The sequence below is a fragment of the Micrasema longulum genome, unplaced genomic scaffold (genome assembly GCF_059751315.1).
Source record: "Micrasema longulum isolate JH-2025_06_02 unplaced genomic scaffold, ASM5975131v1 h1tg000437l, whole genome shotgun sequence".
In the NCBI taxonomy this organism is placed as follows: Eukaryota; Metazoa; Arthropoda; class Insecta; order Trichoptera; family Brachycentridae; genus Micrasema; species Micrasema longulum.
Genome location: NW_028277637.1, coordinates 41,559 through 57,072, shown reverse-complemented (window position 1 = coordinate 57,072; position 15,514 = coordinate 41,559). Strand labels below are relative to the sequence as shown.

At 32.7% G+C, this 15,514-nt stretch overlaps 1 protein-coding gene across 2 annotated transcripts; it reads right to left on the bottom strand.

Moving 5' to 3' along the window:
- Nucleotides 1-85: 85 nt before the first annotated feature.
- On the bottom strand, nt 86-15,039 carry LOC148281552 (V-type proton ATPase catalytic subunit A). Of its 2 annotated transcripts, none has more exons than XM_088226526.1 (14): nt 14,977-15,039; nt 11,901-12,006; nt 10,579-10,691; nt 8,918-9,145; nt 8,326-8,463; nt 7,410-7,561; nt 6,979-7,103; nt 6,154-6,300; nt 4,927-5,142; nt 4,396-4,555; nt 3,428-3,497; nt 2,677-2,813; nt 2,060-2,249; nt 86-1,260 (listed from the first exon to the last, which is right to left on the bottom strand). In XM_088226526.1, exons 2-14 carry the CDS (start codon nt 11,977-11,979, stop codon nt 1,168-1,170), a joined length of 1,848 nt encoding a protein of 615 aa, XP_088082652.1. In that variant the 5' UTR covers nt 11,980-12,006; nt 14,977-15,039; the 3' UTR covers nt 86-1,167. The 2 variants fall into 2 exon arrangements, with proteins under 2 accessions (XP_088082652.1, XP_088082653.1); XM_088226527.1 differs by having other exon boundaries at nt 14,869-15,004.
- Between the last annotated feature and the right edge of the window lie 475 nt (nt 15,040-15,514).

Below are 15,514 nucleotides of genomic sequence, written 5' to 3'. Positions count from 1 at the left end.
GTACAGCTTCAATCCCTTGTACAGTGAGTTTTGAGAAAATTAGCAAATATAAAACAGAAATGGGAGATAAATTAAAAGACAATTATGATGAACATACTGTATTAATTTATTGAACAATTTAACAGTATACATTTTTTTCCAAACAATCTATTACTATGTTTATACAATAATATAATGTTTATTTTGACATCTAGAATATCATTTAAATGTAAGCCTGTACATTTAAAACAAAGGAAAATATTTTAAAATCTTAACATCAATAAATTCTAAGATATCAATGAAAATCAATATTTTACAAAAGTGATTTATCAGAGTTCAACAGATGTACAAAGATTGTACTTCGGTCTTGTAGATAGATCAATATAAACACAAACAGAAAGTACAGCTAGAATATTTCCAAAAACAATAGAAGCATGTACTTTATAGGGGATTACCGACTCGAGAACTCCAGTAATGGATTTTAGCCCTGTGAAAAATTTCAATCGCTAACCAAATCAATATATGTATATATATATAAAATAGTATAAAGTTCCAAGATGCGTATAAATACTTAGTTTAATCTGGAATGCAACAAGGGGACAAATATTCACAAAGGAAAGTGAGTTAGTAAATATTGCATTTTATATAATACATAAGCCGCTAAGTTATCCAAATAACACTCAGGTATTGTCTCAATTTACTTGTCCAAAGTTGGAGCATTATTTTATTTGTACCCAACACACAAGCGTTAACGCGTATCTCAACCAGGTGGCATCAATTCTTTGTGTACCTTTACTACACATTCCTTAACATACCACAAAACGGAAATCACACTACAACATACATCACTTACGATAGAAACTACAGATATTTCATAAATTAAAGTAAAGCACTGAACTGTTTATTAGGGTTGCATGCACCTTACAAAATATACAATAATACTTTTTTATTTTCCATACATTAGTACTAGGATAAATATTATTCAATCAATAATCTTTAACAACAACAACGTGAATGATGACAAATAATGTTTATGCAAATACAATGGACAAAAGGTTGAAATGCCTCCATCAAGAAACTCAAGTCAACTGTCTTGTACTGTGTGCGATTTTATGAGTAACTTTATGCGAGGCATGCATTCAAAAGGACAAGATAATATATTACAAAGCGGTAGGAGCAAACTATGACTTAATCTTCCAAGTTACGGAAGGCTTGTTGAATGTCTTCGTGAAGTTGTTCAAAATCTGACTTGATCTTAGCTTCTCCATCTTTCACGGGGTCCTGAAATACAAGTACATTCATTAGCGGGTGAAAGTAATAAAAGGACAATGAAAACTTAACTAACTGATTGTCTAGAACAATCAGTCGAGTTAATATTAAAAAACACCATTAGTAAAGCTTTAACAATATGAACGATAGTCAGTATTTTGCCAGTTAGATTTAACAATCAAAACGCTTTTATTTCAATAATTTTCGATTACTTAAAAGAAAAAACAACTCCTTGAGATGAAAACAAAGCTTAAAAATAGAATAAAGTAAAATGTTATTGAAACATCACTTCCTAAGGTGACTTGAAGCCAATCAAAGTTAAAAAAGGTTCCTAAAATAGGCAGTTTTGCCTATGTAAGATCCTGCTCAATTAATTGATGAACCCAACTGGTCCAAGAAGAATTTGAAAATGGGAAAATTGTTTTCAGGCGTTGCCTAGTATGTGAAATAATTCAATTAGATTAATCTCATCACAACAATAAAGGTTTTAGCTCTTTAACTTCACTAATACCAACAGATGGAAGAATTGAAGAAATATGAATTTTCAAACATAGGGAAAATGGTGAATGTTACAGTGTGTAAAGTGACCACTTAAACCAGCTAATGACAGGTCATAAGCCCTGTAAATGCCTAGCTTCCATATTCCCTTTTCTAAAATGTTCTCCATACCTGTTGTAATTTAGTAAATGTATTACATAAAAAAACAAACAAGCAAAAAATAAAATGGTGGAATATGTTATAAAAATAGGTTAGGTTGTCTCATAAGTTAAGCTTTTATTATATTGTAGTAAAAAGAAATTTGTAATGGTACCTTAAATTTCATAGAGCTGAGTTGGTAGAGGATGTTTCCCATAGAGTCACGGATGACATTCCACGTGATCTTGTTCTCTGACTGAGCTGTTGATTCCACAGCGTGACGTGACATATCATAGAAGGCAATAATATTGCGGAGCATTCCTACAGTCTTGTAGAATGGGCAGAAACGATCGTACGCAGAGTAACTGGTGAAATAAAAGTTAGTAAACTCATTTTTACATTTCAATTATTACAATTTATGAGTAAAATAGGATCAGTCTGTCATACAATACACAAGTCAAATAGGATCAGTCTTTCATACAATACGAGTCAAATAGGATCAGTGTGTCATAAAATAGGAGTCAAATAGAATCAGTCTTCTACTACTACTTCTGTCATCATGCCATTTCACCGTAAGGGTAGACAGAGAAAATGGAATGCCACATGTGTCTTTCTTGACATTCCTAGCTTCTTCAACTTTCATACATTTTGTTATGCATGCTTTTGATTTGAGCAATATTTTTATTTCAATTATGGAAATCCTCGTATTTAAAACAAAGACAATTAATTGGTAAGGCAGTTTGTACCATTGGTTATCTCTTATAATGAAATAAAACTGCTATTTGTACAAACCTGTTTTGTTGGAGGAAATCGTCTTTAAGAAGCTTGGCTACTTCAAGAGTGATTTTGTCCGTTTCAGCAAGAGAAGCTTTACCAACAAGTTGCACAATTTCTGACAAGTCTTCTTCTTCTTGGAGGATTTCCTTCACCTAAAAGATAAAAAATAAATAATATAGACACCTTTCGTTTTTAATCAAAATCGGGTTGTGGTCCTGTGGCTAGTGTCTCGGACTCACGGACCGAAGGTCCGTGGTTCGAATCCCACTCTACCCCAACTCGATTCCATTTTCTAATAGTGAGTTATTTACAACTCGTTGAAAATGGCCCTTAAAATTAAATATTTGGGTAAATCATAAGAACGCAAATATTTCTTTAAAAAAAAAAAAAACGCTTTTTAGATTATTTATTTATTTTTACATAAACTGCATAAATTGCCTTTAACATATATTGAACATAAATATGAAAAAAAATTACATATATAAATACATAACAAAAAATTATAAAATTGCATAATTATAACAATAGTAACAAGTAGGTAAATACACATAAGCAACCAAAAATATTAACGAAATAAATACATAAATATGAAAAAAAAAGGAAAAACATTTTTAAATATAAAGAAAAGTTTTTTTTTAAAAGATTATAAAATTTTGATAGCATTTTTATATCTTAGATTAGAGAATAATTATTTTTAATTGTGATAAATAATCAAATATTTACATAGTTATAGAAATATGCATAAAAAAATTATGTTTTAACTTACCTTGGTCCTCAGAGGCACAAATTCCTGGAAGTTTTTGTCATAAAAGTCATCAAGAGCGCGCATGTACTTACTGAAAAAAAATCGCACTCAATTAATATTAAAAAAACATGATACTACTTTGAGTACTATTGTTTACTCTTAAGTTAGTGTGTAATAAAGCTTAAAACTCTATGAATTATTTTGAAAATTATTTTGAAATATTCATAGGTTTTCTATTTTATTTATCTCCCCAGTGCTGGTATTCCAAACGCTCTCGTCGGCTGTATTATCTCGTGTGTTTACATACAAAATACACGAGAAAAACTGTTTTCTGAGAGTGGTTCAGAATAGCACCCCAGGTGTAGTACAATTTAAAACTTTGTTATTTTAGGCATTTTATAGAAGGGAAATAATTTGGTAGAATAGCACCCGCAGCAAGGTATTTATTATTTTACATAACAGATTTAATTTAAATAAAAAAAAACGGAAGAATTGAAGTGACATAGAAAGGTGCCAGGGGGCAGTTGGTTAGACAGCCAAAAATACAAGAAATATTTTTTCTCAATTGGTCTGAGCTTTGTGGTGTATTTTTTATGACTTCCTTCCATATCCTCCCTTTCCCACCTGCTGACAAGCCTTCGCAATAGAGGCTTAATGGGCTATTCCTTACCAGTCGATGACAGGTCATAAGGCATGTAAGACTTCCATTCCTCTTCTTAATTTATATTGCATATTTTCTAAATGTTTAGTATGGCTTTGACTACATTGATTTGAAGTCTAGCCTGATTCGGTGTTGGACTGTATGTTTGTGAACCATTGGTTAAACTTGGGGATGTGAGAGCACTCGCCCCCTGCCCGTTAATTTAAAGACTTGGAGGATATTTAGCAATATGAGAACACTAACCTCCACTCAGCAGCCAGGCTATTTAAAGACCTAGTCTGTCACGTCAGGAGCTTATGACCCCATCTACAAGGATAGGAATGTATACCTGTAGGAGATGAGCCAGTTGATGGAGGGGAAGTGCTTCCTCTGTGCCAGTTTCTTGTCCAAGCCCCAGAACACCTGTACGATACCCAGCGTGGCGGATGTCACAGGGTCGGAGAAGTCACCACCAGGCGGAGATACGGCTCCCACAATGGACACGGAGCCTGTGAACCATTAATTTACTTATGTGTTATACCATATATGACAAGAAGCACTAATACTAGAGTTGCTAGACACTCCATCCCACCTTAATATAGAGTGCGGCAGCATGTGTCGTGCTAAACAGGATTTTCAAGAACACAAAAAACTACAATTGAAACGGAAAAATATTTTTAATTCAGAATGTATCAGAATGCATAATTTATTTACATTTTTGTATGTGTTATTATTTATTTTGAAATTCTGATCCACGACTTGAAAGTAATGTCAATCCGGCCCAGACTAGAAAAACGGTTTCTTGTGGCTCAATTAAATGATTAAAAATAATGGAAATATTTTAAGAAGCAAGAGGTACTAGTTATAAAAAAGTACGAACCTTCACGGTCAGGGTTACCAAGGCACTTGATTCTTCCGGCTCTCTCGTAGAAGGAAGCCAGTCGAGCACCGAGGTACGCCGGGTAACCGGAGTCAGCAGGCATCTCAGCCAGACGTCCTGAGATCTCACGAAGGGCTTCGGCCCAACGGGAGGTGGAGTCAGCCATCATGGAGACATTGTAACCCATATCACGGAAGTACTCGGATAAGGTGATACCTAGAATAAACACACAGTTGGATTGTTAATATGATGCAGATTCATATTCCTTAATATATATATATTATTTGGTCAATTATAGAAAGCAATTAAATAAATAATGTTATCCTATACAATGTTTTTGAGCTATGATAGTAGAAAAAACAGTTTTTTTTATTTTTAACAGTGAAATAAAGTGTTTGTCAAGTCAATATAAATATCCATAGTTAAAGTTTATAAGGAATGAAGTAATAAGAGAACAGACGCGGCAAACTCCGGTGCCTACTGTCATCAAGCGGAGGCGATACGGTTGGCTGGGCCATATACTGCAGGTGCCTCCTGAGAGCCTTAACCACTTTTGCCTACTTTACAAGGTATCAGTTTCTTGACGTCCTGGACGTCTGCTGCTGACTGTTTGTCGGCAGTTTATGTCAGAACTACAGGACGCGAACCTGACTTGGGAGGAGGCACAGGAGCTGGCAGCCAACAGAGATGCATGGAGGCTCTTTGAGGACACCATATTCCCCAACTAGGAAGTGGACATGGAATGATGATGATGATAAATTTTCAAATAAATCAATTGTAATATGTTTCTTAACCAATAAACCCCAAATTTTTAACATGTAATGAAAATCAAAAGCTTCACTTAAATTAATAAAATGGTGATATGTGAATTATCCAAATAATAAAGATAAGGAAACATAAGGGGCGGCCTCTGTGGTGTAGTGGTTAGACGCTTGACTTACCAACGGAAGGTTTTGGGTTCGATTCCCAGTGAGAACACAAAAATTGAATGTGATTTTTTCAAGCCAGGGTGTTCTGTGCTGTAATTCACCACTGTAATTGGGCCTCCTGGCCTTTTATGGTGCAAAATATATGCATAAATTTTGTATTTTAAAAACATGTTAATATTTTATTAATACATATAACAACCAACAGATTCTCCGTTAATATTACATTTGATATCGGGGTAAATTGAACTTACATGTTTGGATTAAGTATAAAAGGAAACGGGTGGAGAAATAAACTGACCGGTGTAAATGGAAGCCTCTCGAGCAGCTACAGGCATGTTGGAAGTGTTAGCCACCAGAGCGGTACGCTTCATGATGGACTCCGTCATACCGTCAATCTCCACCGACAACTCGGGGAAGTCTCGCAGTACTTCTGACATCTCATTACCTGGAAAGAAAAATTAAAATCTGACTTCCCGGGGAAATTTCAAGTTAGTCATAAAAATATGTTATTATGAAATACAATACAATGAACACCCACCAAGAATTTTCACAAACAAACTTGATTAAAAATGTATATTTGACAGTGGATTAGTAATAGCGCTACGATCAGTAATTAATAGGAATTTTACTTAGATCTGTATATAAGACACACAACATATCAACTGAGTTCAGGTCAAAGGCTTCAAACCACAGCTTTAGAAAAAGCTGATTATTTCAAATGTGTTTTAAACCAATTACATAGGTCTTATACACATTCTAGCAAAAGTTTTTTTATTTTTTTATTTGTTCTTTTACAATTTATGTAATACTTTTTTAACATTAACATTTTCTTCACTAAGCATCCAAAAATTACACATGATCTAAACGGGGGGAACAAACGACCCCAGCGCCTACTTGTATATAGCGTCATGAGGATAAAAAGTTGGAAGTGTTTAATGATCGTGCAATAATTTATTCATGTTTTCACGCACACACATTTTACTAATTCGGGTATTTTATTCATTTTTGGTAGTTTGCCTAATGCTCATGTACATAAAGCGAAATCGACCCTTGTATTATTTACGTCTCTTTTTTGTTTCTGTTATTTATCTATTATTATATTATTATATAAATAATAGGACACCTCTTTCTCCGCAGCCTACGTAGATGATGACATCGGAGTTGGAGTACTTGGACAAGGCTTGTGAGATGACAGTTTTACCGCAACCGAAAGCTCCAGGAATGGCTGTGGTACCGCCCTGGACACAGCTGGAATCAATTAATACATTCTGATTTCAAACCCTTCCTAATTGGAGTAAATCAAGGAATCATTCTGATACAATTTTTCAACGATATTATATCAATTGAATCAGAATATTAATAGATAAGGTAGATTGAGTTATGTATTAGATAACTATGATAAGACAATCAAGAAAAAAGATTCATATCATTAATTGTAGTGCTTTCACACTTATAGATTACGCAGACAGGGATAGTCTAAGCTTATAACCATGTTGCACAGTTTATACCCGCCCTGTGCCAGCGGGTATCCTGTAAGACATCGGAATAACTTACGGGAATAGGGAATCCAGAACTCTTTGTCCGGTGAGGAGGGGATGATTAGCCGGAAGTTTCTCAGTAACAGGACGTGGCTGTCTGACAGGCCACACTTGTAACATGGTATATTTAGTCTTCTCACCATCAAATTCCGTTTCCAACACTATTTCCTAAAAAATCAAAAGGGTGTTGGGTCAATAAAAATATTTGTAAAACCAGAAAACATAATTGTATATTTTTAATTTTGAGTATATTTTCTGTGTCCAGATGGATGAAGAATACAGTTCTGTGTGTGAAATAGAACCAGAACCCTGGACGAGTGTTTTAGACTTGATGGCTGCTCTCACGTAAAAATCCTGAATGAGGAATCAAATGGAGATAAGTCCGCCTCGTTGTGTAGTGGCTGATGCATTCGTCTACCATTCTTGAGGCCCTTGGTTTGATTCCTAGCAGGGTGGAGGAGAATTATTGCTTTTAAAGGTTCTTTAAAAAACGATATTTCATTGTTACTGCACTGACCTTACCTTCATGTAACAGACAAGCACAATATGCTGCATTTGATTTACCAAGGTTGCGGAAAGGGAAATGATGATATATTATCATCGTATTTAGTTTTAGGAAAGACATGGCAGTTTTGGATTAAATAAAATTTTAATGAAAGTTTATCAAGAATTGTCAATAATTAAGTGGACCGATAACAGGCTTTCTTACAATTGATTCATGCAAAAAATTGTATTAATAGCCTACTTTTCTCTTTCTCGTCCTCGAAAATAAGTCTTAAGGGTGCAAAATTCTAATCTTTCCAGGGGCACGCATGAACCTACGACACTGATGTTGGTTGGTTGGAAGGATTTCTTGCAATAAGCCCGCTAAATGCTTTGAAAGGTTTAAATAATAAACACATATACAGTGAAAATATGCAGTTAGTGCTTACATCGACAGTGTAGTTTCCAGGAGATGCCATGTATGTTACTGTTCCCTTGGCCTTGGGAGGCATAATCATCTTGTGCTTAACAAGAGTATTCTCATGGACAATACCGTACAAATCTCCTCCAGTAATGTGAGAACCGACCTGAAAATAAATATTTTTAGTAAAGTGCTGCTGGAAAATAGATTTATAGAAGTGTCACAAATAAAATTATGAAAGCATAATGCACTAATTTATAATCACCGTTTCCATCAATCAGTCGGTTTCAAAACAACCATATTTTTCCAATTATTTTTTACTCAAAAAAAAATTAATTTTAATCAACATTTTGGTATGTTATGAAAATTAGAAATCGCAATTAGGATTGTGGTAGTGTCGTGTCGGATCAGAGGTTCGGGAGTCAAACCTAGTTCTACCACAAATCAATTCCCATTTTTTATTATTGAGCTACTTAGTGGATTTTTCTTTATTTATTTTTATGCAAATAAATACCAATGGACGAATTGCTCCAATTTCAGACCAAATAAATTCATTTCATTAATCAAAATATTCTAATGCTAATTATTCAATTAATTAGATTGATTTCATTCTAACATACCCTGATATTGAGTGGATTGAATTCCCACGCCTGGGTCCTGGATAGAGCGGGAACATTGACTCCCTTGGGGATGTAGATGGAGTTCGTAAGCTCGTTAATGTCCTTCAGAGGACGTTGGATACCGTCAAAGATACTTCCCAGGATGCCAGGACCCAACTCTACAGATAAAGGCTTCCCGGTACGCAGGACAGGATCTCCCACAGTAACTCCAGATGTTTCCTCGTATACCTGCAGAAGGATAAAACAAATAATGTGCAGTATTAGTAGTGTGAACAATGAATCTAGGGATCCATACAAAATATCAAAGTTTTCAAAACATTGATAAATCATTAACTCACTGCGACAAATTTTATTAGGTGTAGCCAGATCCAAATTCAAAATTGACGTGTCTTTATTGCCTTGACATTCTTGATTTTTAATACTTTATCCTAAAAAATAATTATGGCTCGAATGGCTTGAAAATCAATGTCAGTGTTTGAAAAAAATCTTGATGTATCAATCAAAATAACGATGTTAAGATAATTTTAACTGTGAAGCCTAGCCTCTATATCAGTGATTCCCAAAGTGGTATATATCGACCCCCAGGGGTCTATGACAACCTGCAAGGGGTCTACGTCAACGAAAAAAAAATTGGGGGTCCATGAAATGAAAATGGGGGTCCACGATAGTGGATCTGAACATACACTGATAGTACCTATTTATTTACTATTATACTATCTTATAATATAAAGACATGTACATTATTTATAAAAGTACCTATGAAGTAAAAAAAAAATTATATATGTTTATAAAATTGTGTAAGTGGAGGATGTAGGCATTCGCTTTGTGATCGCAATACATTTTTAACTTGTAAAAACCTGCGCATAATGATATACCAGTATCATCTTGTTACAAGCATACGCGCAGTAAAAATTCTCTTGGAAAGGGTGCGTTACCAATTTCCTAACAAAAAAAGAAACAGACTGGACATCATTGGCCAAGGAGATTTAAGATTAAACCTGACAAAATTGACGCCAACTGTTGATAATTTATTATTAAAGCATCAGGTTCATCCTTCCCACTAAAAACATTTACTTATTGCTTAGTTTATTTTATGTTAAGTTTATTTTATATAACAGATACAAAATTTTATTTTGAGTAGTTTTAATTTAAATTCAATTAATAAATGTATAAAACTTAACATTTGTTTTCACTTTAAGTTTTTAACACTAAACTTCACTACAGTCAGAAATTTATGAAAAATCAATATCAGGTAAGTAGGGGGTCTACCAAAAACCGAAAAACATGGCAAGGGGTCTACGACACAAAAAAGTTTGGGAACCTCTGCTCTATATATTTAATGATCATGACACACAGCACTGCAGAAGTGTCCTATCCCCCCCCTTGGGTGTGGATAGGGAAACAATGTTGATTTTGATTTATCGACCCAACTAACAATTTGAGTTTATTTGAGTTAATGAGTGAAAACTGTTCCATTCTTTTGTACTCACTAATATTCATAATATCAGACATTTTTACTAAATTAATAATACTAAAACATTTAAGTTTGTAAGTGAAACATTATTTCTAGTGAACTTTTATTTCTATAATAAAACAGAAATACTGACTGCAATTTTAATATGCATATTGATTTATCATGTAATTTGTAAATAAAAAAGTACCTGAATAGTAGCCATGTCACCCTCAAGTCGGATAATCTCCCCTACAAGTTCATGGTATCCCACTCTTACTAACTCGTACATAGCTGATCCGGACATCTTCTCTGCCGTCACCACTAGTGGAAAGAAAAAAATAATATTTATTGATAACACTTACAGGCAATTATTTTATAACCGAAAAAATAAATCATTTCAGGGAAGCATATTTTTCTTGAAAATAGTTAAGTTTGGTTTAGTTCTTACTTTTAATTTTTAAAAATCATCAGCCGGGCACATTCTTAATTAAAAGTGGTCAAAACTAAAAAACTTAATTTAATTATAATTAAAATGCAGTTCTAATAAAATGTCATTCTAATAATAAATATCAACTGAAAAACATAATTTAAAGTTTATTTTCTTGTTTTAATTTGATTGTGGAATATGTTCAAATATAGGTAAATGGTAATTTCTTTTACTTTCCCTCTCTTGAACTATGAGGATGTTCAGTGCTACAGGAAATTGGATAAAAAAAATGTTTTCTTACACCTGGTAAAAATTAGAGTATTTCATTTTACAGTGAAGTTACTCGAAAATATATGAAAAAAATCATAAAAATGGTTTTAATAAAAATGAACTACTTTGCAACGTCACAGATATGTGACTAAGATTTGCAATAGCCAATCAATTATAGCGTTGTTATGTTGTTGTGGCAATCGGCAACAGATTTCTGAAACAGTTATGTTTTGCAACATTTAGCCTGTTTTGATGTTTAGCGGGCACAAATTATGATTGAACGGGGTTTAACATTTAAATGTCAGAAACAAAAACCAACTGTTAGTCTTAGTTTGATAGTCTATTAAAATTTAAAAAAAAACAAACTTCCTCATTTACATTCTGTCCTGTACAGCATTTCAATTTTTGCGCACTATTTTTTTTTAGTATTTTCTTTATTGAATTTTTTTTTACATGAGCATTTTTTTTACATTCATTTAATTACCACCAAACTGCAAAAGCAGTTTTTTTTGCAGAGATTTCTCTCTTTAAATATTTTAATAACGCAATATAATGTAAACATAAAAAATCTTAAATATATCAACAAAATAAAGGTAAATAATAAAATATAAGTAAATCAAGTCTTTTTTTGATACCGAAATATATGAAAAATAATAAAACAAACACTATTTTAAACTGTTTGGTTTTCCTTTTTTTTTCTTTTTTTACACACTAAACTTAGAATTTAAGAAAAAGATTTTTTTGAACACAGTTATTCTGAAAATGGCTACCAAATGGGAACATTTAGATAAATCATAAGAACGCAATGCATATTTGAAAAAGAATCAACTTACCGGGCCCAGAAACTGCGTACACATACCCAAACTTGGACTCTTTATCCTCGTGGGCAATCTTAGCTAAATTACGCGCCATCTTGCTTGTGCTTCAGTGCCCTGTTTTCTGAAAAAGAAAAATAGTAAGGTCACACGATAATTCAATTTGTGTAAACATAATAAGGTGCTATAAAAATTGTCGAAATTTATTATTATTATAATGACAACTGAAACAAAAGATACTTTTTATTTATTTTAATTTAAATATTTATTGAAGCGGTGGATAAATTGAAGAACTCCAACTGAGCCCATTGCAGGTGAAGTGAACTGAAGGCTAAGTAAACTCATTGATCATATTACATTTCTGTAACCAGTATAATCCAAAAACCTTTTTTTCCTGGTTCTTTATGTACAAAACATCCATGTTATTTAAAAATATTAAAACAGTTTTGTAAAAAAAATAGGCACAAAGCTCACAGAGTTAGAGCTTTGAATACAAAGGTCTGACCACTTTGTCAGTTAGTTTTTGTTTAACTTATATTGGATATATCATTGATTGATAGTTTGAAATGCCTTAAGAAATTTAAAATAAACTATTATTAAAATGTATTCATATTTGTTTTAAATTCCACGTTACTTATTGCATAATAAATGTAAACAGCAAATGTTTTGAAGAAGTAAAAGAATGAATACATGCTTCCACTTTCTATTATGTTGTATCCTAACTCAACACAGGGCTCTTGGCCTAATAGAGTTAGCGATACATTATTATTTTTTTTGTAATATGTATCTTTATATGAATAAAAAAAAAAAAAAATTGCGTGCCTGGGAAACATGTTTTCAAGGGAAGAGTAGAAAAAGATGTTGAAAGGAGAGTGAATGCGGGCAACAAAATGATGGCGCATTAAGCACAGTAATTGCTAATAGAAATATGTCAATGGAAGCTAAACTGGCAGTGAACAACGGAGTTTTAGTCCCAACATTTATGTATGGAAGTGAAATATGGAACTGACAGAGGAAGGATGAAAGCTGAGTGAATGCGATCAAAATGCGAACTCTTAGACGAATGTATGACAGGGTTCCAAATGATGAAATCAAGCATGAGTGTAAATCTGAGTCAGGACTGACAAGATTAAGAAAGGGTCTCCGAGATGGTTTGGTGATGTAGAACGAATGGTAAAGCGGGTGTATATATGGCGAGAATGAACGGTAAAGTGGGACGAGGACGATACGGTGGTCCATTCTCTCGGCCTACCCCTACGGCAAAATGGCGTGATGGAGTAGTAGAGAGAGAAAACATTTTTGAGAAGGAAATACGGAAGTCCAGGCATTAACAAGGCTTATGACCGGTATAAGAGGCTTATGGCTAGTATAAGAGGCAACTGTCTAACATTCAGCATTCTGCCTGTATTCAAAATATTTATTTATACTTTTACAATTTTTTTTATTTTTTTTACACAGAATAATGTCACTGGGGTGTCCCGTGCCAAGGGAAACATTTTAAAATAAGTATAATGAAACATGCTTTAAATTAGTTATTTAACATTGTTAACATAATAAGAAAATAAAAACGTAATTAATCTAACTAACCTAATTATCATCGTAAACATAATGATCAAAATAAACTAAAATAATCATAAAAACATAATAAATTCATATAAACTTACAGACAAAATTTCATAATCAGGAAACAATTTTTTACCTACTTAGCTTGATCCACTCATCGATCCGTGCGCAACCCACCTGCACTATCCATTTCTTAATAGCAATTTTATATTGAGAGTACTTACTAACTGTCCTCATGGACAATGGAAGTAGATTGTACACTTTAACCGAGTATGTATAAGCAATAAATTGAATCCAAAAAATATATTTGTTGGTTGCAAGAAATAAGCACGCCAGTGTGCAAATATAATTGTACATAAAGACAAATAAATAAATAATAATCTTTTTAAGGTTTACTAAATTTAAACGGACAAAAATTAAATCTAATGTAACATATATAAAGTTATTTACATACACGTAGAATTATACGTATAAAAAGGAGTGAAGCACATCGATGTTTAAATTTTTTTTAAATTATATTTTATATAACATTTGGATATAATGTAAGGGGTAACAAGGGGCCTTGGCCTCATAGAGTTTGGGATACGTTATTATTGTATTTTTGTGTAATATGTACGTATTTGTATGAATAAAAAAAAAACTAATAATTAATAAAAATAATAATAAGCTCTGAGAGAATCACGTAGAACTAAATTAAAGTCCTAATTGAAATTGTTGATCTATAACTTATCACTACATATTTGCAAAATCTATATACATAAATTTCCAGACTCTAAAATAAAGCCTAGGTTTCATGAAAAGAATAAAGGTATATTTTTAGTTTGAAATAAAGTCTAGGTTTTATCAAAAGAATAAAGGTGATTACTTAGTGGTTTTTCCTAACAAAAGTGCTGCAAAATACACAAAAACGACATTTATATAATATATATCGATTTTCTGAAAATAATAAAATGGACTAACTAGAAAAACGGAATTAAGTCATTATTATAATTCAAAATAATATTTGAGAGAATAAATTAAACACACAAAATTAAAGAGATATATTTTAAGAAAAGTATAGATTTAAAACATTTTAAATGTTTTTAAACATAAACCCGTTTACAACGTTTGTCAAATAATTGACAAAAAACGTAGGAATTATTTAAATAGAGGGCAAAAATGTTTAAAATACAGATTAAAAAATCACATGATACGATCAGTAGGGATACGCCTTTTATAAAAACATTGAAAAACCCGTCAAAAAGAAATCTGCAGTGCAGTAATGACCAAACAATTGTTAAATGCATCTAAGGCTAATGTGGTAGTCATTTTAATCAAATAAATAGCTTAATATGCGAAATATTGATATATATACATGTTTGGTACTAGGACTACTTGACAAATGACAGTAATAATTATGAAATATTATATGAAATAAACCTGCCTGTTTAAAATAAACCACGACTGATAGACTGGCAAGATGAAACGATATTTAATGAGTAACAATGGAAATAAATAGTTAGATATGTTAACTAAAAATCAAAAAACTCACAACGATTGAGAAAAGTCCTCTGCAGAATGGCGGAGAAACACAATCACAAGACTGCCGATAGGTATTCGATAGTCAGCTGACCTCTCTTAGACATAAAATATTGCCATTTAAGAAGATAGTTAAGAGAAATCTCTTAGCTAAAATGTTAAGTACCCCACACACTCCATAAAATTTTAACATTATAAAACTTTTTTTTTATTATCTGCTGAATTGTTAAATAATATGTATGTTTAAATCAGATCAGTAGCATTTGGCAGAGCAACGCCATTTCTCATCCAATTTGTTTTGGAAACTCAAGTAGTATTATATGAAACTGTTTGATGTACATAATATGTTAGTAAAATGAGTCGGCATATAGCAAAACCCCCTCTACCCCTTGTAGAGGGGGTTTTGCATGTAGTCGGCCTGTTGTGTAGCGGTCAGCGCATTAGCTTATCACACAAGAGGTTTTGGGTTCGATTCCCGACATGGTTGACATGAAATATTTATTTAAAAGGTGATTTTACTCTAGAATATTTCATGGTCTCTGGACTGGTAC

Coding starts and splice junctions, on each gene's coding strand:
- LOC148281552 (XM_088226526.1), bottom strand. CDS start 11,979: ATGGCGCGTAATTTAGCTAAGATTGCCCACGAGGATAAAGAGTCCAAG. Junction 8,464..8,917: donor TCAATCCACTCAATATCAGG/GTATGTTAGAAT, acceptor ATTTATTTTCAG/GTCGGTTCTCACATTACTGG. Junction 7,104..7,409: donor GTTCTGGATTCCCTATTCCC/GTAAGTTATTCC, acceptor AATTGATTCCAG/CTGTGTCCAGGGCGGTACCA.